The sequence below is a fragment of the Leptonychotes weddellii genome, chromosome 14 (assembly GCF_054177405.1).
Source record: "Leptonychotes weddellii isolate Sample4059 chromosome 14, ASM5417740v2, whole genome shotgun sequence".
Taxonomy (NCBI): Eukaryota; Metazoa; Chordata; class Mammalia; order Carnivora; family Phocidae; genus Leptonychotes; species Leptonychotes weddellii.
In genome coordinates this window covers 53548526-53571081 of record NC_138382.1, presented here as the reverse complement: position 1 = coordinate 53571081, position 22556 = coordinate 53548526, and the positions used below count along the sequence as shown (strand labels likewise).

The window sequence follows — 22556 nt, the reverse complement described above, 5'->3', positions numbered from 1 at the left end:
TTCCTCATAGCACTTATCTTCTAATGAACACCATAATTTACTTATTTATTTTGTTTAATGCTTGGCTTCCCCTACTGGAATATAAACTCAGTGAGGGCAAATAAATCTCTCTTTGGTTCACTAATTTGTCCTCAAAAACTTAATCAGTGCTTACTATATGGTAGATGCCCAACAAATTATTTGTTGAAGGTTGAATGAATATGATCAGTCCTCCAGTTTATAATTTAATTATAAATACTGAATGTACATAGAAATGGACTTACTGAATCCAATTAAGTCTCTTTTTAGATAAAGTATATTTAAGTGACTTTCAAAATTGAGAAGGATTTTCTAGTTCTCAAAAAGGCTGACATTAAGCTTGTCTCAGGGTATCAATTCTTATGACCATAAAACACTGTGACCTTTGAAGCTGCATTTAATATATTCATGCTCCATTTAGATCACACTTAATTTATGGCAATTAATTAGTGTTACATGAATTAACTGTTTACCATGGTACTTTCTATTCTGTCCAGTATTACCTAATGTTCAGACCTGACCTAATGGCATAAGACTTGCTTGATATTTAATTAAATTTTTATTATAAGTAATAATGGAGCAACTCAGTGATCCCAAATGGAAAGCCCATAATAAATAGCTTCTGGGTGACAGGCTATTTTAGTTGCTAATAGACAGTCTAATCTTGACATATTTGGATGAATTTTTTCCTTTAACTCAAAAGAAATTATTTATTCAGGAAGGGAAAGTTAATTTAGTTTTCCTTCCATATGGCAAACAACCTCAAAACCCTCATCAAATTCTAATGCTTTTTATTCATTACTTTTCAATATTAAACCCAAAACTTACTATTTAATAATTGATATTTACAAGGCTACATTTCCTCAAGTATATTAGTTAATGTAAAGGATTTAACTAAACTTCTCTTCATGAATTTTTTGGAAAATGTGACTTCCTTATTTTGTCTTGGCTGCTGAAAAAAGAATGCAAGGGTTTATCTCTTTTGAGAACTTAAACCTGTGTGTTGTTGTTGTTGTTCAGTTTAGTGCAACACCAAAAGAGATGGTATAGGAAGGGAAAGGAATGCAGAGGAAAACAACGAGGAGAGGGAGAAGTCCAAATGCGTGTTACTAATTTGACTGCATTTGTTTTTATAAAATGTTGGTGAAACTTGTTAGTTCAGTCAATTCTTTTCCTCCCTTCCCACGTCATGGAAACACAACTTGAGAAATTAAACCACAGTTTAGAAGTGGGTGGAACCTACATCCGGGAGGCTGGGCATCTTTCTTATAATGACCACTTTGGGAAAACCAATTTATTGTTGGATCTGTGAATCAGAGCAATTCCATCCTCTCTGTCAAGGTCAACGCAGTTAGTTTTTATCTACAGGAGGAGATGGCTTCATTTGAATGTTTTCCCTCTGACTTCACTATTCTTGCCACTTTTTCACTGAACATTTAATTTGGATCTGTGGGGTGGGGATGAGGGGATATTGTTCAGGTCCACGCCAGTCAGACTACAGAAGACTGAGAGCCAAGGTGCCACTCTCAGCTCTGCTTCCTACACTGAAGATCACGTTAAAGGACTTGGCCAACCTGGATAGCCTCTACCTTTCCCCTATTTTTCCTCCCCTTGGCCCCTTTAAAAAATAATGTTTAGCTATTTTTCTGATTTTAAAATTATTCATGATAAAAATTGGAAATTATAGAATAGAAAGATAAAAATTATTCAACCATCCTCCTACAACTCAGAAGTGACAAAGGTTAACTGTGAGTGTATTTCCTTTCAATCTTTTTTAGCTGGGATACACACACACACACACACACACACACAAACACACACACCTATGATGTTGTATCCTTATTCTGAAATAATTACAGATTCGTAGTGTCTTGACTTTTTCATATCATATCATGAATATTTCCCCTTTCATTGAAAATTCTTAAAAATAACATTTTCTGAGGTTGCAACTTACGGAGTTAGCATTATATTGAAAAAAGTGTGTCATTAGATATTTCTAATTTATGTTATAAAAATAATTTTAGCCCATAAAAATTAATAGACATCAATGATCATCTCCTTAGGATAAATTATTTGAAGTTGGGTAAAAAGGATACTTATTTTTAAGGCTACTGAAATGCACCATCAAACTGCTACACAGAAAGGGTATATGGATACAGTCCTGCCAGAAATGTATTCCAATACCAAGCTTTTCCTTACCTTTGACAGCAATACCAAGCTTTTTCTTACCTTTGGCGGCATAAAGCGTTACTTTGTTTAAAAATATTTTGCTAATTCACTGGTCACTTTGCAGTGAGAAGCTGATCATATTTGTTGGGAAATACTTTTTATAATGGATTCTAGAATAATTACATAAACTGCAAGAGAAAGTCATACAATTTCAACTTAATTAGAATAGTTAGCTAAAACAGTTGTCATTTTCTGATGATTTTTGGTGGCTATTAGGCTAGACAAAAGGACTGTTAAGCTCTTTACAATAACATTTCCTTTTTTTTTAATATTATTTTTTTTAAAGATTTTATTTATCCATTTGAGAGAGAGAGAACGAGAGAGAGCGAGTACATGAGGGGGGGAGGGTCAGAGGGAGAAGCAGACTCCCTGCCGAGCAGGGAGCCCGATGCGGGACTCGATCCAGGGACTCCAGGATCATGACCTGAGCCGAAGGCAGTCGCCCAACCAACTGAGCCACCCAGGCGCCCTTACAATAACATTTCTAATACATCTGATTACTGCCTTACTTTAATTTTTTCAAAGGAAACCTCCCCATTTAAAGGATCTTTAAGTAGTATGTTTTTTCCTCTTATAAAAAACATTCATCCAGATACTCAAAAAAAGTAAGTTGCCTTTCTTAAGATACATAGACCCCTCCCCACCCCAACTCTTCTATATGAAGTTAGGACAGACTTCTCTTTCTCTTAGAAATTGCCTAACATATGGGCGCCTGGGTGGCTCAGTTGGTTAAGCGACTGCTTTCGGCTCAGGTCATGATCCTGGAGTCCCTGGATCAAGTCCCGCATCGGGCTCTCTGCTTGGCAGGGAGCCTGCTTCTCCCTCTGACCCTCCCCCCTCTCATGTGCTCTCTCTCTCTCATTCTCTCTGTCTCAAATAAATAAATAAAATCTTAAAAAAAAAAAAAGAAATTGCCTAACGTATGTACTTTAATTTCCTAGAACTAAGCTGAAGAGTGGTAATAAAGTTAATTAAACAAGAGGCAAATGAATAGTTAAGAACCAGCATTTATGGAAACAATTTTAGGCAAATCTGTGATTTAACAAAGTTAATCTTTGGTCTTTACTTACCAAAAAAAAATTATTGAAAACCTACTATGTGCCAGGCATTTTGCAATATGCTGTTGATAAAAAGTGAAAAGATACAGTCCCTGCTCTCCAAAGGATCACAAAGTAATGGGAGTAACGGACTTAGATAATTACAGGGCTAGGTGAGCTCCTATCAAAGACGCAGGCTCAGTGGCGGGCTGGGAGAGGAGGTAGCTAGCTGTCTGGGTTGGTGAAGAGGTAATGTGTAAGCAGTGTTCTGGAGGATGAGTAGGATCGTCAGCCTTAGGGGTGGGAGGATGGCAATGGGGTACCCTAGGCAGAAGGAGCAGCACATGAACAGGAACCAGGGAGAAGCATCACACTATTTAAAACACCAGGGATGCTCTGAAAGAATTTAAGCAGGGAAATGACTTGATCATAGTTTGGCTCCGGAAAGATCTGCAAAATGGTCAATGGAAGATATTTTTGTGCGCCTGGGGTGCTGGAACCACGTTGCAAGATAAGATGTAGGGGGACCACTTATAGGGCAAGATATTTCACTGGCCTACACCTGGGGCTCCCAAACTTCAGAGTGCATCAGAATCACCTGGATGACCAGTCATGAAACACAGATCATCAAGCTCCATTCCCAGGTTTGGTAGGTATGGGACGAGGACTAAGAATGTACATTTCTAACAAGTTCTCAGATAGCATAAGGTGACTTCTAGGATCTGGATTTAAGCAACTGGGCAGATCCTGGTGCCATAAAACAAAAGAGGGAAAGCATGAAGCAGGTGCTTCCATACCCAGCAACCTCCCTTCCTTCTTGATGCTGTTCCTCTCATTCTCCAAGATTTGCGTGTTACCTGCTGGCAATCTCCCCACCCTTCCCTGTGAGCACCATCTCTCTTAGCTTATGATAGACTCCAATGGACTAATGTGTCATTGATTATGAAAATGGGAGTTTGATGCTCCTCTAGGGTGAGACATTTCTACTTTAATCATCCTCCTGAAACCACACCTCAGCTCGATGCATGACTCTAATAGGAATTTCAGGTACTACCACAGGCAATCTGCAAGATTTGTTCCTGGATAGTTGGGGGGGGGGGTCTTTTGATATTCCTCAGTGAACCAAGTCTTGCCCCGACGATGCAGAGAGACAGGTCTACATACATGATAGATGCCAATTACAATTTCTCTTCTTTGGACTCTGCCCCAGATTCTTTCCTTATCTTTGCCAAGAAAGAACAACAGTGACTTTTAAAGATATCGCCAGTTAACTGTAATCTAATAACCTTCTGCTTAAATTACTTGCTCTAATTATATGATCAGACAGTGATCACAAAATCTTCTCTGAGTCAAATTACGTAAATGTGTGTATAGACATATGCATTCTCACACTCCTTCGGAAAAGTGACTTTACCCCATTTTATAGCAGGGTCTTCATCTGTACAATTAGGATTATAAACTACCTTACAGGGTGTTGGGTGGATTAAATGAAATAATGTTCATAAAGTGTCTAGTCCACTGTCCTGTATAATAAAGATTTTCTTCTCTCCTTTATTTTCTCCTTGATGGTTTGTTACCTAGCCACTCTGGTGGGAAGTGACCAAACTCTGGACATCTTTGAAAGACACCACTGTTTGGAATGAGTGAACTCACAGACAGTGGTGACATCATATTGACCAGGGATTACCTAGTGAGCTCACCGCAGACTTCCACAGGTCATTCTGCAGATACCATCAGTAGATGCTGGAGACTATTTTTCCGTTTAAGATTTTATTTATTTGAGAGAGAGGGAGAGAGAGAGAGTGCGCTCACAAGCATGCACAAGCAGGGGGGGAGCAGTAGAGGGAGAGGGAGAAGCAGACTCTGTGCTGAGTAGGGAGCCCAACGGGGTGGGGCCTGGGGGGCCTGGATCCCAGGACCCCCAGATCATGACCTAAGCAGAAGCTCAACTGACTGAGCCACCCAGGCAGCCCTGAAGACTATTTTAATGTTAAGAGTTGCTTCTTTTAAATTGGATTCTCTTAGGCTTCCCACTCTACCACTTCCCTCATTCCCACTCCAATCACAGAAGTTCTTGCATATTCAATTTTAATGTGGTCATTTGCTTAAGACTTGATGTAATCCAACCCTTTTCTACAACAGGAAGAAACAGAATTGAGGATAACCACAAGAGTCGAGAGGATGTTATATTCTGGCCTTCACTTTCTCAGATGTCAATTCTGTACGTTTTAAATGGTATCTCAGCTTGTTTTAATACCAGCCATGTTCACACTTCGGGAGTTTTATCCTGGCTCCCATGAACATCTGGTCAGTAGATATTTGTAAGATCTCATTTGAACACTGTAACAGTTATTTATTGAGTATTTACTGTGTAGGAACTCCGTAAAATCTATTTCCTACCTATTCTCATATACATATTCATTCCCATTCTATAATCATTATCCACATCACCTCAGATGTTTTTATAAAACTTCTAGGAGGAGAGATATAGAACATGCCTTAATTATTTCTTATCATGAACACTAATAAAACTACTTGTTTTCCAACCTTGGAAAGGCACTGTTTTCCAGACTCTGATGAATTACATTCCCATACTTTGTGTAGAGTTCCCTGCATAACAAAATTATACTGGGTGGGAAATCTTTGTCAGGAAATTTGATTATTTCTAAGTTCATTTTATTGGTGTCCCCTGCTGTGCCCCCACACCCTTGCCAGACTCAGTTAAAGGGTATATGACAGTATTCAGTCAACATTAAAATGTATGTCCAGAGGGAATCTCAGATAAATATTGTACAGGGGAAAAAAATTCAAGTTGAAATCATTTGTAAGACAATTGAATAAATCCTGCTTCACTTCAAGGATGAGAAACTGGACTTGGCACTACAATCAGGCTCAATGTCTGCACTTCCTGGAAAATCCCTAAAGAAACCCTTGCTTTTTAAAGTTAATGCTTCCATAGCTTAGTTTATTCTATCAAGCCTCTTCATCTGTAGTAAGTTTAGTAGATTGTACCTATAAGTGAGGGCTCGGTTCAGCATGCTCTTGTACTCACCTATGAATCTTATGATCCTTCGGAGTAAGGGGTTCAGGTAACAGCATTCTCCGGTCAGAATGGTTTTCTCCTGGGCAATCAGAGATTCTCTGGTTGACTTAATGAAATACATGGATATCTCACCAATAAAAATCTGGGGAAGGAATGTTTAAGAAATGTCAAGTTGGAGAGAACGGTCTGATAAAAGAGACCAGGGACTTTAAAAAACCAAAAGCAAAACCCAAACTGTTGAGGCTCCAGATCCTTTTAAAAGATGTCATGCTGCAGAGATAGAGGTTTAAATAGTAGTTTATATTTAATTCTTCAAAAGAATTAGAGATGGCAATAATTGATCATTTTGGCGAGGTTTTAGGCAATCCGATTAAATTCTAAGTTCATATAAAAACATGAGTTGCAATAATAAACTGTAATAGGATCTATGATAAAGCTCACTTATGCTGGAACTAAATTCTTTTAACTGAATGTGTGAGCTGCAATGATGAGAAATGACTGGGACAGTCATGTGCCCAACAAGGCATTATAAGCTCACATCATGATGAATTATTACTCCATTATATGGCAATACATTATTTACCCAATAAATCTTTATTTGGTTTTGTTTTTTTTTAAAGATTTTATTCATTTATTTGAGAGAGAATGAGCTAGAGAGAGCATGAGAGGGGGGAGGGTCAGAGGGAGAAGCAGACTCCCTGCTGAGCAGGGAGCCCGATGCGGGACTCGATCCAGGGACTCCAGGATCATGACCTGAGCCGAAGGCAGTCGCTTAACCAACTGAGCCACCCAGGCGCCCCTGATAAATCTTTATTTGAACATGTTGGCCCGAGCTATACTTCTCATACTGTGAACTGGCTGACTGTCCCTTCTTTATAATTGGCACCTCTCTCGTTATCTTGAACTAATATGTATATATTATCATATAAATCATAATGCCTTTGTGTAGACTGTAAGCTTCCTGAAGACAGGGACCATGTCTTCTGTTTCTTGATTATGCTTCTAGCACTCAGCACGGTGTATTCTATTTAAAATAAGGAACTGGTAGGAGGTAAGTTGTCACCAATTCTGCCACAGGTGAATACTGAGAACCATCAATGAAGAATAAAGTTACTAATTACCGTCATCTATTGATACCTAGGTGTCTGGTACTTCATCATAGTATTTTTCATGCTCAGAAGGTCCCTAGTGTAGGTATTGTTACCCCTGTTGTACCGGTGAAGAAAGAAAGTTCGGTACCCGCCAGAGCATACAGCTGGCATGTGGAGGCCCTGGCACTGGTCTTCAGGACAACTGAGTTCCAAATTTCACACTTTCCACCACATCGCACGCCATCTTTATTTTCCTCATCCCAACTTCAGCATTTCCCCGGAAGAACGTGACCTTATAGATGTTCTTCCTTGCCAGGTACGCGCTTACGGTGTTAGATAAACTTTATCACTGTGTAAGAGTTCCCTTTCCTCACATTCCTCCTGTCATTACGGAATATCTATTTTAGATGGATAAAGAGGACAACATCATGAATGGCACATGGGTGTGGAAATTAAACTGTAGAATTGCAAAACTGGCATCGTTTACAGGTATGTTCCACTTTACAAGCAAGGAAACTGAAGGTCGCAGGGACTTGGCCTCACATGGTCGGACAGCAGCGGAGGCAGCACTAGAATGTGGCCATTATGCATCACCGTGTGCACGTGTTACCCTGATTGCACAAATACAACATCTGCAGCACAGAGGGATGAAATAATTTGTCCAAGGTCAGAGCTAGTAAGGCACAAACCCCAGCTCTGGAGCCAAGAAGACCTGCCTCCAGAGCCTTCATTTTAATGACTTAGACTTTTACTTGGTAGTGACTCAATAAAAATAATTGTTGAATTTGTGTTTAATATTGAGAACATAGAAGACAAAACAAGTTAAGTGTAATGTGTTGTAAGTACTGAAAAACTCAGGTGCTGTTAAAGTACAGGACAGAATGGTGTCGTGGAAATAGAACTGGAGGCAAGTCAGAATGGGATGGGACATTGGCGGGAGGAGATAGGACTCAGGGTCCGACAGGCACACAATGGCGTGTATCACGTTGGCAGGTGCTAAGTGTGGTTGTTCAGACTTAGCAATATTTTGTGCCTAATGTCCCATTAACAACGAGTTGATGCTCTGCCATGGACAAATATTTGAATAGCTTTAAGAACTCAGCCCTCCCTCTTTTCTAGTAACACCTATCTCTGCTAAAATAAGGTGCCAAGGGGTTTTGTTTGTCCTGACTGTACATGATGGAACTGCATTGCTCTTCTTTATCTTAATGAACAGATGGGGATAAATTCATGCATGCTTGGATATGTGAAATAGTATTTCCTTGAGGGAGCTTTCTCGGATTCCGCAGACTAGCTCAGACATTCTTGTTATACACGGATTTCTTACCTTGTGTTTCTCTTTTCTATTTCTTATCAGAAACTGTTACATGTTATTATTGTTGTTCTTTGTCATGGGATGTCCTGCCTGTCTTATTCTTGGTTATACTCCCCCAGGGCTTAGCCAAGTATAAGGTACAAAGTAGTTATTCAATGCTGAACGAATTAAGCATATCAGATTAATGAAGGTCTTTTGGAATACAGGTTTAATGAGGTAGATTATAAAGAACACAAAACAATTTCTCTCATGTATCCTCCCAGAGCCAGTGAAAATGTCACTACCCTTCCCAAAGCCTTTACCAGATTCCCTCAGGAAAAGAGGGTCCCTGTCTTGTCATTGCCCCACAATACAGTATACAGATCTCTATCCTGACATCTACCCAATTAACTGCAATTATTGTTTGTATGTCCCTCTCCAGTTGACTATGATGTCCTTATGGGAAGGACTTTTGCCATTCCTCGTATGGTGCTTAGAAGAGGGACTGCTATATAGTAAGCTCAATCAATATTTGTTGAATGAATAAAAGATTGAATCTTTAGAGGACCTACTTATAGATAGAATCCTCTGATCTTAATTTCTCTGAAGATGAACAATACAGAAAATTGACAATATGGACCAGAAAGCACACAATTCTTGGTGTATTGCTTAAGATTAAATAAAAACCAAGGGCTAAGTAATACAAAGTGAATGATCTCTTCTAACCTAAATTCACTCATACACTCATTTTGCATTCAACAATTCTGGAGAGGGGGCACCCACTCTGCCAAAGGCAGAGTCACGAACAGATGTCTAGTATGTGTGTGTGTGTAGGGAGGGCACAAAAAACTAATAAATACACCATGTAATGTCATGAAATGACATATGATTACAAAGTAAATCAGGAAAATGGGACGGAGGATGATAACCACATAAGGATAAATGTGAAAAGAAATAAGCATTGCTTGCCTTAGCCATTTCAGAAGCCCAAAACATTCTTACTCCACAGGAAAGAGATGTGCACATTCTAGAAATTCTCCATTTAGTGAAGCTTTCCACTACTCACACATGAGGGCAAAGAAAGCAAGAAAATGTGTGAGAGAATCTATACACAACCTATTCTTGTTAAAGATACACATGTGCATACACATATACCCACATAAAAATCTCAACAAAATAGCTCCAAGTCATACCAAACCAAACGAAGCTTGTCATGCAAAAGGGTATGGGGCTCAAATAAAATGTCTATAAGTCAATCCTAAGACCCCATGTCAAAGGTAATAAGCAGTACAAGAATTGTTACCATTGGCCAACAATATTCAAATTCCAATTAAGGTATGAAGCATAAAAGAAAAAAAAACAGAGCAAGGACATATACTAACTTATATATCTGGTTACTGACATAATGCTGGGAATACATTAAGTGATAATAAATGTTTACATAAGGAAGGAAGGAAGAAAGAGAGGGAGGAAGGGGTCATTTTATAACTAAAAGGTAGGAAAATATTCCTGGTCCAGTGCTCAGACTCCAATGAGTAGGCTTCATGGATGTTCATTTTTCTGTATTTTACTGACCATACCTAGGGTGTTATTTGTCCATTTACTGGGTCCTATAGTCTCATTTAGGGCCTGATTATGCTTGGAGAGAGAGAGAGAATTCTGCCTGATAAGGGAAGGGGTCTCTCTTCTTTCCTGCTAGGCCTCCAGCCCACATTGAATGTCATTTTGTACATGGTGGCAGGTTTATGACTCTGGTTTTGGCAAGGGCTGGGTTCCTCCATCTGTGTCTCTGCCACACACACTCTGCCTCTATCTACCCCTCTGTTCAGAGAGCAACTGGGACATGTGGGGCTCTCCAGGTGTTTGGCCCTGGCTGCCTTATTATGACCTTTCTGATTGCTGGCTAACAAACATCATATCACTCACAGCAAATGAGAATACCCTCTGGTGAGAAATGACCAAGGCCAAGCTCTAGATCTGGCAATGAATGAACCGCAAATGAATTCCATTGGTGCATTTCTTATCCCCCAGCTATGCTAGCTACAACCCATGTGACATAAGACATTTAGATAATAGTAAATATAGTTTAAGTAACGAGGATAACTGTTCTATCTTGATAAAGTTGTATTTCAGATATGTAAACCCAAATGGCAAAGAAGTAAATAATCCTGGAATGTGGTGCATCAGTTCAGTATGTTTTACTTTATTTATTTTTAACATTTTATTTATTTATTTGAGAGAAAGCGAGAGCTAGAGAATGAGACACAGCATGAGCAGGGGGGACGGGCAGGGGGAGAAGCAGGCTTCCTGCTGAGCAGGGAGCCCAACATGGGGCTCGATCCCAGGACCCTGGGATCATGACCTGAGCTGAAGGCAGATGCTTAACCAACTGAGCCATCCAGGCGCCCCTCAGTGTGTTATCTTTTAGACTTCAGTTCTTCATAGTGCTTCACAGGAGATCTGGTAAGTGATAAATAAGTGATATAAATGCAAAATATCTAGGGGACAGTTTTTAGATTTAAAAATAAAAACAGTTTGCAGGAAAAAATAGTCACTGGAAGATGTATTACAATCTCATATTGTAAGGGGGATTCATTGCATGTTATATGTGGTTGTCACTAAAGAGGGCATCTAGAACCCCTGCAATATATGTTTTGGGTTCACACATACACTGGTCGTGGCTCTGGTTCTTGGCAAGATCAAAGTCATTGCTGTTTCTTGAATGTGGGCTGTAGAGTTGAAATCCCAGCTCTCTCCTCTCTTGATGTGTGAATTTGGGCAAGTAATTGAACCTTTCAGAGCCCCAGTTTTTCATTTTTTTTCATGACTTTGAACATGAGGGTAATAGCTATATCAGAAAATAGTTGAGAGTATTAAAAATATATGTCAAAGCATCTGTAGGTGCTCAAGGAATGTTTGCTGTCTTTACTTCCTGGTCTATCTAGGCAGGAATGTCTGTTGAGAATGATTTAAAAAAAATCATTGTCTCTAGTCTTGGAGTAAGGAAACACGGTATGACTCTAGCTCTGCTCTGCCCTTAACCAGGTATTTGATCTTAGACCAGTCGCTGGACCTCTCTGGGCCTCGGTTTCTCATCTGTTAGACAAGAAGACCTCTACTGTACTTTTCTAGCCCCAACATCTTTGCCTTTATGATAGGAACTGACAAGAGAGGGCTGATTAAGGGAAACTGAAATCACGTAATTGGGCTTCAATCTCAGTTCCATTGGTTAAACTCTCCAGGGCCTTAGTTCACTTTCAAAATCCCATGGGACTTTGCCCTCACCAAGTAATCTTCCCTTCAGCAAAGTGGATGCAACCTACTCCAGAGTCATCCTGTTGCCTGATATCTCTGTCACTTGGGTTCCTAAAGGACAGCTGAGGCTAGAGGCCCCCTCTCTGGGATTTCTGTGTATTATGCTCTGAGGAGGAAGAGAGGGTTCCCAATATTAGTGTCTAAATTGGGGGGGCGCCTGGGTGGCTCAGTCTTTAAGCGTCTGCCTTCGGCTCAGGTCATGATCCCAGGGTCCTGGAATCGAGCCCCGCATCGGGCTCCCTGCTTGGCGGGAAGCCTGCTTCTCCCTCTCCCACTGCCCCCTGCTTGTGTTGTTGATGCCTGTTATAAAATGTAGCACCCAGGTGGTATGCTGTATTTCCAAAGCACAGTAGTCTCTTATGCCTTTTTTCCTGGACAGTGGGTATCAGAGAAGTTGGAATTTAAAATGGGTTAGGTAGGATACTGCTCTCAGTAAAAAGTAAAATGCGTAACTAAATTGACCAGCATGTATTTTTAGGCAAAGAGTCTTTTCAAGAAGCAAATTATCAAAGCCCCTTAACACAATCATCAGCAATCATTAGAAGGGGCATCTCAAAGATGGCAAGCAAGTCTCCCTGTGGGATGATGTGAGGGGAAGAGACAATCTGCGAAAGAATTTAGAGCACTCATGTGCAGCATAGACAGAAGATGGGGAAACACATTTTTTTCAGTTTTTTTTTTTTTTAAATCCACAACCATTAATGGGTATACTTATAAATCTTTCCCAGAAAAAAAAAATGGGATCGTAAAGACTCAGTACATTAGCATCAACAGTAACAAAATGATGTACTCATGGTAAAAAACAAACCAACCGACCAAAAAGGAAGTCACGTGATCATGTAGAAAAGGCAAAAAGATGTGAATTATCAAGTGTTAAAAGGGGCTTCAACGGATGAGATTGTTCAGAGCCTGGAAGAGGCCGATTCGGAGGCAGTGCTAGGCCCCACAAGGCCTCCTTTGCTTCAGCAGCTGCGGCCCACGCCCGTCAGCCAACAGACCTGCATTTGGTGAGAGCCCACTCTGTTCCACACTGTGCTCTGGGCTTTTACAGTCACTCCAAGAGCTTACAGCCCGGAAACCCCCCCGAATGAAGATTCACAATTTCCTCCAATTTGTGCCTTTCTATCAAATTGTGTTTGTCTCTTCTTTTCCTAGGAAATTCGAGATCAGTCTTATATATGCGTGCGTGTGCAGTTGCATGCAAACCTCGAGCTGCTTCAGTTCTCGCGGGCTAGACATCAAACGTGCTGTTGCTTCAGTTCTAATTTCTCCCCAGTCACTTTGTTGTGAGGCCAAGAAAAAGGTTTAATAGCCGTTTTCTCATGCCTTGTGGGGCTGGGGCTGAGGTAAAATAAAGGTAAACCAGATTCTCCGCGGAGTTAAATCCTCTTATCCAGACAGACTCTCCGCCCTACGTTCTGAGTGTGCAAGTTTCTTCAGGAGGCCAGAGGCAGTGGTCATCCAGGGTTTCCACCCTGGTTAGAATGCACCCTGCAGATTTCTTGGAAGTGTGGGCTACCACTTTTGGCCAAACAGTTCTGGACACTATAAATCCGATCGGAGGCAGCAGTGGCCTGTCCCTGTGCAGCTTATCCCATGAGGCTTTGCCCCAACATGATGCTGATCTCTTCTGACAGTAGCACCCGGAAGGAGAAATAGGAAATGACAGGTCAAACCCTCGGCAGGGTCTTTTCCCTCGTGCCTTTCTTGTGCATCCCTGCAGCCGTGAATGGGGTTGTTAATGCCCATCCACAGGGACACACAGCAGTGGAAGGTGCTAGGTTTTCCTATGGCTAATGTGCTTGAGAATGCACAGAAAACCAAGGACAAGTCCCGGTTGAGCTACTTTTTTGAAAATTGCCATTAGTTAATATCATACAAGTCACCCCCGAGGGATCCTGCCTTTGTTCTAGTCCAGTGAAAACAGGAAATGGGTTTAAGGAAGGAATAAGCCATGACAACAAAAACTACGCAGTTCTATGAAAACCTGACCAGGCACAGAGTGTAAAATCAAACTCCAGAAAGCTGAGACTTGGGGCTTGGAAACATGACATGCGGAGTTTTCCGATCAGAATGCCTTTTTTTTTTTTTTTTTTAAATAGCTTTCATGGAATGTTAGAACTGTAAAGATCTTGGAGATCATTAGCCCAAACCCTCCTTTTATTTACAGGTGAGGAATTGAACCTATAGAGGGAACATGACTCACCAGAGGTCACACAATTATTGGAGGCAGGGCCACGACTGGGATCCTTGCCTCTCCTGACATATCCATCCTGAGGTCCGCTGACTGCAGAGTGAAGGGAACGCAGCATGCACACTCAGAAGCTGGGGCTGTGCTGAGTTAGACACTTGCTGTCTTGATCCCCGTGGCCCAATAAAGGCTGCTCTGGGACCAGCCATACCTCCCTAGGATGGGACACAAGAAATGAACACAGTTCCTTCCTCCCAGGAAGTGTCCCCGAGTATCAGAAGGGTTCTGCTCTGTATCCGGACGCTGCTCACTTATTTTCAGGTCCTGGGGGAAGATCAAGCACTGTCGGCAGGGTTCCAAAGCCACGCGGCTCTCTGCCATTAACCTGTCAGCTGTAATCAGCCTTGGCTTCTAGCAATGCCCCTCATTTGGGAGAAAAAGAAAAGTGGAACCAAATGGGTGGCTACCTGTTCAGTCACCTACAGAACTAGCTGGACCTTCAGTGAGTCATTTAACCTAGTTAAGTCTCGAGGTTCTCAACTCAAAAAGGAAGGGAACTGGACCACACCCTTTCTCTATGTTTTTTGGGATGTCTCTTTTCTATTTCACTGGGATGTTGGGAGGATAAATTAGGCAAAAACTACAGAATATAGGTAAATTAAGATGCCATGCTTATAATCCTCATTTATGGAATATTCCTCAGCTTATATCTTAGGGACCTGCTAGCATTATTGGTCACACTGTTCACCCAGAGAAGCAAAGAAATGGCGAGGGTTCCATACCTGAGAGCTAGAGTAGAACTGTAGGTTCTTAGTCCTCAGTTCACTGTTTATTGACCATACGCCTTGACTTCCCATCAGAGCAACTGACTCCCATTGTGAATTTGTGTCATTTGGGGAAAATGAATCGATGGAAGAGACAGGATCAAACTTTGCAGTCTGAAGAACAGTTTCTGCTGAAAATCTTAGAATCAAAGAACTATCATTTTTGTCCAGAAGGAAGAGAACATTCTCCACAAAGTTCTGTTTTCTTATTTTTGTTTTTTGGCTATGTGTGTTTTTCTTTATTAGAATTGCCATTTTCAAGTCTTATTAGAGATTGGTCATTTCATAATTATTGCCAGAAGAACTGGACATACAATGTTTTAAAAATGTATCTTTTGGGGCGCCTGGGTGGCTCAGTTGGTTAAGCGACTGCCTTCGGCTCAGGTCATGATCCTGGAGTCCCGGGATCGAGTCCCACATCGGGCTCCCTGCTTGGCGGGGAGTCTGCTTCTCCCTCTGACCCTCCCCCCTCTCATGCTCTCTGTCTCTCATTCTCTCTCTCGCAAATAAATAAAGTCTTAAAAAAAAAATTTTAAAAAAATGTATCTTTTGATTTGAAAATAATACACATTCATGTAGAATTTGGAAAGGAATATATAAAAAAATAAAAGAGAAGAAAACAATTAACTGTGCCATTAGCACTCATAGATAATAGCTGTAAATTTTTAGTTTATTTTGTACTAGTCTTTTCATATATAATTATGAATTTGGGATTATCTTGCAACACACACAAGGTATCTTCTTAGGGTCATTAAATATTCAGACCCACAGACAACCACAGGCTACATTTGGCACTGGTCTGCTTGGGAGGAACCAGAGCTTGCCAACAGGGGAGCATCACGTGCTCCCCTACAGCACGTGCCTTCACAGTGGTCCAGCAGAGCTCTAGAGCTCAGGTGCAAGAGACCATAGACACATCAAAGGATGCAGGAGCCACCGTAGCTTAAAAGCCTCATGCCCTACAGGAGCCGACATACGGTGCAGCAATTTCAAAGGCATAGCCTTCAAGGTCCTACAATGGATGTGCCAAATTTCCGAGTCATTGCACTTAGAAGTCCTCGCATGGCACCTCCTCAGGTAATTACAGTTCTCGGAGTCCAGGTGCAATTCACCCATCAGGGGTTAATCTTGCCTAGCAACACTGTTGATACATACCACCTTTTTCTTTTTCTAGGGAAACAGACCCAGAAAATTAAAAGAAGGTCAGATTCCCTTGTAAAAGGGAGGAAGATTTTACATGCAATAACTATAGACATTTTTTTAGCCCTTAAAAAAAATCTTAAGATTAAATCAAAAGCCTGTTTCTTGCTATTAAAAGTGTTCCAAAAATACAACTGCCTCATAATGTATTTACATAATTCCCAAGTACTGTGTATTTAGCTAGTTCCAAGTTTCTCATTGAAACTATTGCTGACATGAACATCCCTATACACAAACACTTGTATTTATATAAAACTGATTATTTCCTTAACATAAATTCAGGTACTGGAATTAATGACCGAGTCTGAAGTTTATGAACTTTTAATACATCTTACTTCGACTAGAACTGTATGAAGGTGTCTGTACCTTCAACAACATGGTCTATCTTTCTTTAAAACATTTGCCAATTTTATATAATGGAGGAAATCCTGTACTTGTCAAAATTACTTTTCTTTGATAATTGATGAGTTTAGAAATGTTCAGGCACACAGTCAATTTGCTGTTCTGTTAATTGTCTATTCCTGTGTTCTCCTGTTTTTACTTGGGGAAGCTCATTTTTTTTTAAGTATTAAGGATACTTACATTTGAGTCTTATATCCTGTAAACTTTTTGCGGTCTTTTTCTTTTGTTAGAAATGCTTATTTTTAGGTAGACAAGTCTATCAAACCTTTTCTATACTCTTGCATCAACTTTCATAAGGGAGATTGTTTTTGCTACTGAGGGTGCTTTTGTGGGTGTTCATGCAGACTTTCTAAGTGTTTAAAATCCATATTTTTCTTGCTTTGTAATGTGCACTCAGAAGCTTTCCACTTATTTTTAGGCTCTGGGACATTTTATAGAATTATGGATTTTATATTCCTTTAAAGTTTGAAGGAATTTATACTATAGCTACATGTCCTCAGTAGTATTTTGCGAGATAAATTTTAGACATGTTTAAAAATTTATTCTGTTTTTATTCACTATTCAGCTTTTCTACATCTTTTTAGGGCATTGTTAGTAAATTATCTTTTCATAAAATATTACCAATTTTATTGAGAGGAAAGCATTTATCGGCACAGAATTATAAATACAATTTATTTTTTAAAAAAGATTTTATTTACTTATTTGAGAGAGAGTGAGCAAGAGAGAAAGAGAGAATGCACATGAGCCAGGGAAGGGGCAGAGAAGCAGACACCCCAATGAACAGGGAGCCTGACGTGGACTTGATCCCAAGTCTCTGGGATCATGACCTGAACCAAAGACAGACACTTAACTGACTGAGCCATTCAGGCACCCTGTAAATACAATTTAAATAGAGTATAGACTTTTTTTAAAAAATTTTTATTTATTTGACAGAGAGACAGCGGGAGAGGGAACACAAGCAGGGGAGTGGGAGAGAGAGAAACAGGTTCCCCACTGAGCAGGGAGCCCGATGCGGGGCTCGATCCCAGGACCCTGGGACCATGACCTGAGCCGAAGGCAGACGCTTAATGACTGAGCCACCCAGGCACCCCTAGAGTATAGACTTTTAAAGGCTTATGTATTTTTGCTTATGTTTTAACTTTTTTTACTTCTGCCTTTCTTATATTAGACTATCTAGGGGGTTGTACATTTTACCTTTCAAAGAATCTCATCCTGATTTTATTTGTTAATTCTATTGTTTTTTGATTCACTATTTTTTTGTGTCCATAATTTTTCCTAATCTGTTTCCCTTGCTTTATTTATTTATTTTTTTTAATGGAAAAAAATCTCTCTAATTCCAAGAAGTAATTACAGGAGAACCTAGGCAATGATATATATCCTGGGACTAGGAAGAAGCGAGGAAAATACATTAGTAAGTCAACAGATCACTCAGAGAGTGTCTGAATACACAAGAAAATGATATGCTTCTGAGACAGAAAGAAACCAGGACGTGATTCCAGACTAAGTCTACTGCCTGCGGTTCCTGGGATTCCAAGTGGAATCTCGTTCTCTTCAGGTACAGGAAGTTGGTCTGTGATCCTGAAGAGGGTGAAGAAGTTTCCAGCCAGGCTCTGTGTTGCCCTACTTCTAAACACTTCGTACATGCCAGACACTGTGCTGAGCCATTCGTATGAACGGTCTTATTCAAGTCTCATGACAACTCCATGAAATAGGGAGTCCTGTTATCCCTCGATTTTTCTGAGGGGAGGGGCAATAGAGTGACTCGCCCAAAGTCTCATAGACAGGATGTGAATCCAGGTGTGTCAGACTGCAGAACTTGTGCTTTTAACCACCCCAACATACCACAGTTTTATCACTGCTGACCTTAATTTTAATTGCTACAGCATAGTATTATCATTTAAGGGCGGGGGGGCGGTGGGAAGAGCCAAGGATCAATGATCAGAATGAATTTAAAGTACTATGACTCATTATGCCCATATTTTTTCTCCTCAAAAATTCTATTCCATTTCTCATCTTAAAGCAAGCAAAACATTTGCATGGAAAACAATACTTGAACTGAATGTCTGAGCCATCGGTATATTTCTCAGCATGCCAGTCAATATTTTTTTTAAAAGAGAGGGGAGAGGAAGAGGGTGGGGGAGAGAGGGGGCAGAGTTGGGGGAGGCAGCTCTTGAAAGAGATATGGGGAAATGATAACTGATATTACATCCCAACTAATCTGACCTTGTAGCCTGTTCAGACACAGAAAGGTTTATTTTAAAACACTCACAATGTCATTTTTAAAACTGAAATGAAAACATCTGAGGGTTAAATCACTTTACCAGATAATACAGATCTGTGAGCTTTATGCTTTTGAAACAGTTTCCCTCAAGAACAGTCTAGCCAATTTTTTTTTGCCTCATGAGAGAGAAGAATGAAATAAATGAAGGCAAAGTTACAACTGAATTGGATGTGATGTAATATGAACACAGCCGGAGCCACCAAGAATGAATCGCAGCAAACTTCAGGTCAAGCGATTTCTCTCATCGGCCCCTCTGGAAGTTCAATCAGAACAGCAGGAGACTCAGGCCCAAGGGAGTCTATTCCACTCTGATCTGAGTCTTCATATCAGCCCCAGCATTTACATTCAAGACCTCGTCTGAATACACACAACCCCCAGCACATTTTTTTCAAGAGCACAGTAGCTGTTCTTAACTAACATATTAGCCAATCAAGCCTGTTGATTTAGAACAGTCACACTAACTTACAAAATGTATGTGTGTGTGTGTGTGTGTGTGTGTGTGTATATATATAATTTTTTTTTTTACTTAAATTCAGACACCAAAAAGCAAAAACCACCTATAAAAGACAAGACCTATTTTAATGAGATTTTTTTTATGCAGAGCTCCATTCACTGTTTTGGCTGAAACAGGACCCCTCCCCACTGCCCCCCCCCCCCAATAAGGCTGCTGGTGAATGCCCAGGAAGGGAGGAAAGAGGAGAAAAGGAAGACAGGAAACGTTATTTAGGATCTGACAATAACAAAGGAAGTTTATTCTGTACTTACAATAGCAGTTGGGGTGGCAGCCAGCACACAATAGAGCACCAGAGGGGTGATGAAGCTTTCTTCCTCTGTCCCCGGGTAAGGCTTCATTAAGTCTCCGTCCTGACAGAAGAATCCTTGGATATGCACCTGAAAAGTGTCAGTGCATTCGAAGTAGTAGGCAAGCAGCACTGTCCCAGCCATGATGACAAGCTGAAAATACAGCATGGCCACACAGAGACATTAGCAGGTCTTCCGAGCAGCGCTCGCCCCGCAGAGCACTCTCCCTCCATCACCCCAGCAGCTCTCCTCCTTTTGGTATTGGCAAGTGTGTGCGTGCCTGGCTCAGCATGCTCTGGGCTGGGGAGTGTGTGCTTGCTTGTCTGCCTTGTACCATCTGTTATATAAACCTTCCAGAAAATAATGAACAGCTCCCATCGGAAAGGCAGACCACAGCAAGGCTTAGAGAGAGACCTAGCTTCTGCTGTCATCCTCTTGGAGGATACATAGGCACCACAGCAATATTTCCATTGGGGACAGAGGTGAAAAGTCAAAGGACAGTGGCATAAGAATTGGTAAGATGTAGATGTGAGAAATTTCATAAAATATTAGAGATAGACTTACCTTCTTATAAAATATTAGAGGCAGGTAAATCATGAATGAATGAACAAATAAACAGGAAAGCTAAAGCCTAGAAAGGTTAAAGCCTAGAACCACACCCTAAATTACTGGTAGGGACGAACACATGGTCCAGGAATCCTAGATCAGTCACAGCGGCCACCTTCTCCAAAAAGGTGCCTTTATTCCAAAATTCTTTCCACCAGTAAATCCAGGACTTTCCTGATAACATCTTATCATAGACACAGATCCTTCATAAGGTTTAGATATAAAAAGGGACATAACTAACCTTTCATTTCGACTCACAAATGTCCTCGATACTCACCGAGGTTTAGATGTAGCCTTTAGTAGGTATGAGAAGTTGAGGGAATATAGAAAAGCCAACATTAGTTTTCCCATTCATATTTGGAAACACTAAAATGCCAAGACGGTGATAAAGGTAGATATAAAACAGGTTTTTGAGGTTATGAAATTACAGAAAATTAAGCTGGAAGAGGTCCTGGAGATCTTCCCCTCTAAAACCTTTATTTCATAGATGAGAAGGCTGAGGCCCAGCAAGGGGAACTGAACACTGCTGAATTATCCAATAAGTAAACTAAACAGATACTTAGGTTGAGAATCAGCAAAGCAGGGAAATGAAAATGGAGGGAAAAAAATTTTTTTAAGTGTTGATTTTTAAAAAAAGTATCAAAGTAATCATTATAGGAAAAAATATCCGACCTTGGGAGGATGTCTTTGTACATTGTTTATGGCTTAAAACTGTTTTTGCTTGGAAGTACATATGGGGCAATGAGGGGGAAGGAAGGGTTTAGAAAGGCTAAAGTTCTTCTTCCAGCCCTGGAATGACTAACTCAAAGTCATGACATAGCTAGTTAGTGTAAGTCTGGGACTAGAAACCCACATTTTCTGATCCCCAGGAGAAAAAAAAAAAACAAAAAACCACCTGTATCATGGCATCAAAATTTCACCCTCTACAAAAGCCTAGAGAGTTACTCTCATGCAGAGAGGTACTGTTGGGTGTTTTTATCTGTTTCATATCCAGTTCTTTAGCCACAGCATTGCAGAGAAGCCCTACACTCTGCCCACTCTCCGAAACCCTGCATAGCCTCTACTTGCGGGATCTTATTCCTGCAGTTCCGCCTTGTTACAGCTGAAAGCATTCCAGGCCTTGAGTTGTAGTGGGTCTTAAGTGTGAACTCCTAACCATTCTGCTATAAGGGTCTTTGTCTTTGGCCTCAAACATTGCCACCTTTCTTTACCTCCAGGCCGGTCACAAATCACACCTTCCACGTGCTGTCCTTCATACACGACTTGTCTCTGGTTCTACAAGGACTATATTCTACTCTCTTGTATTTCCTCCCCATCTTCCCCAGTGGATCTTCTGTCACAACTTCTGGCCGTCTAGTCATCTCTGGATATTCCCGTGTGTCTCTCTGAGCCTGAGAGTATTTCTTGGTGATTTACCACATGTAAATCACCAGTGCTCGGGCCAGCTATCTGTGTTGTTTCAAGCACTTTTTCTTTTTAGCCCCAGAGAAGAGATTTGGATAAGTATGAGACAGAGGTGCTCCATAATGGGTGCTCCTGCTGGCAGCTCATTTATAAAGTTGAGGCCATGAAGTTTCTATTTCTTTTGTGCTTCACTGGTCAACTTAGCTGACCTGATGGGAAGGAACCTAGTCAGCTGACCTGAATGTTTTGGAGCTGAGGAAATGCTATGATTCCCATAGTTTGGGGGGAGCTTTCCCTCTAGGGCTCTCTGTGCCTCCTGCACAGGCCTGATCTGGGATTTCTAGGTGTCTCCTCCACGTGGCTGGAAACATAATTCATCAGCCCTTGGGAAACAACTACTTGGAGAACAGGCAGGATCTACAAGAGCTTTTGGATGAAACAAAACCAAAAATGGCATCTAGCTTCCTCCACTGAGGACAAGTGTCAGATTTTACTGGGCACCTCTGTGTTACCACTTCCATTTAAAAATGGGCGGGATGAAAATGAAGTCCATAAAAGCAAAAATATACACAGGTAAAAAGACTCGCCAGAAAAATGTAGACTAGAAGCTTTTAGAACATAGAACCGTCTTAACTTCAAATACATCAAAATCAACAATAAGGCCAACAAAAAAGCCTAGGCCAGTATGCCTAAATTTGAAGTCTATAGAACAAATCTTGACTAGCTGCCTGGCCAATTTAATCCTGTAAGCAGCATTAAGAGAGAACTGAATGAATATGTGAATCAGTCAATTTCAGGGCATAAAGTAAAGAACAGAGAA

The 22556-nt window shown here is 40.7% G+C and overlaps 1 protein-coding gene across 1 annotated transcript in view; it reads right to left on the bottom strand.

Moving 5' to 3' along the window:
• The window catches only part of PLPPR1 (phospholipid phosphatase related 1), a 45369-nt gene extending 24391 nt beyond the window's left edge, over positions 1–20978 (bottom strand). The window contains exons 1-2 of the mRNA XM_081803276.1: positions 19691–20978; positions 6337–6469 (exon numbers count right to left, since the gene is read on the bottom strand). Of these exons, the coding sequence (XP_081659402.1) occupies positions 6337–6469; positions 19691–19894 (337 nt within the window). The 5' untranslated portion in view covers positions 19895–20978. The remainder of the gene's footprint in view (positions 1–6336; positions 6470–19690) is intronic.
• Between the last annotated feature and the right edge of the window lie 1578 nt (positions 20979–22556).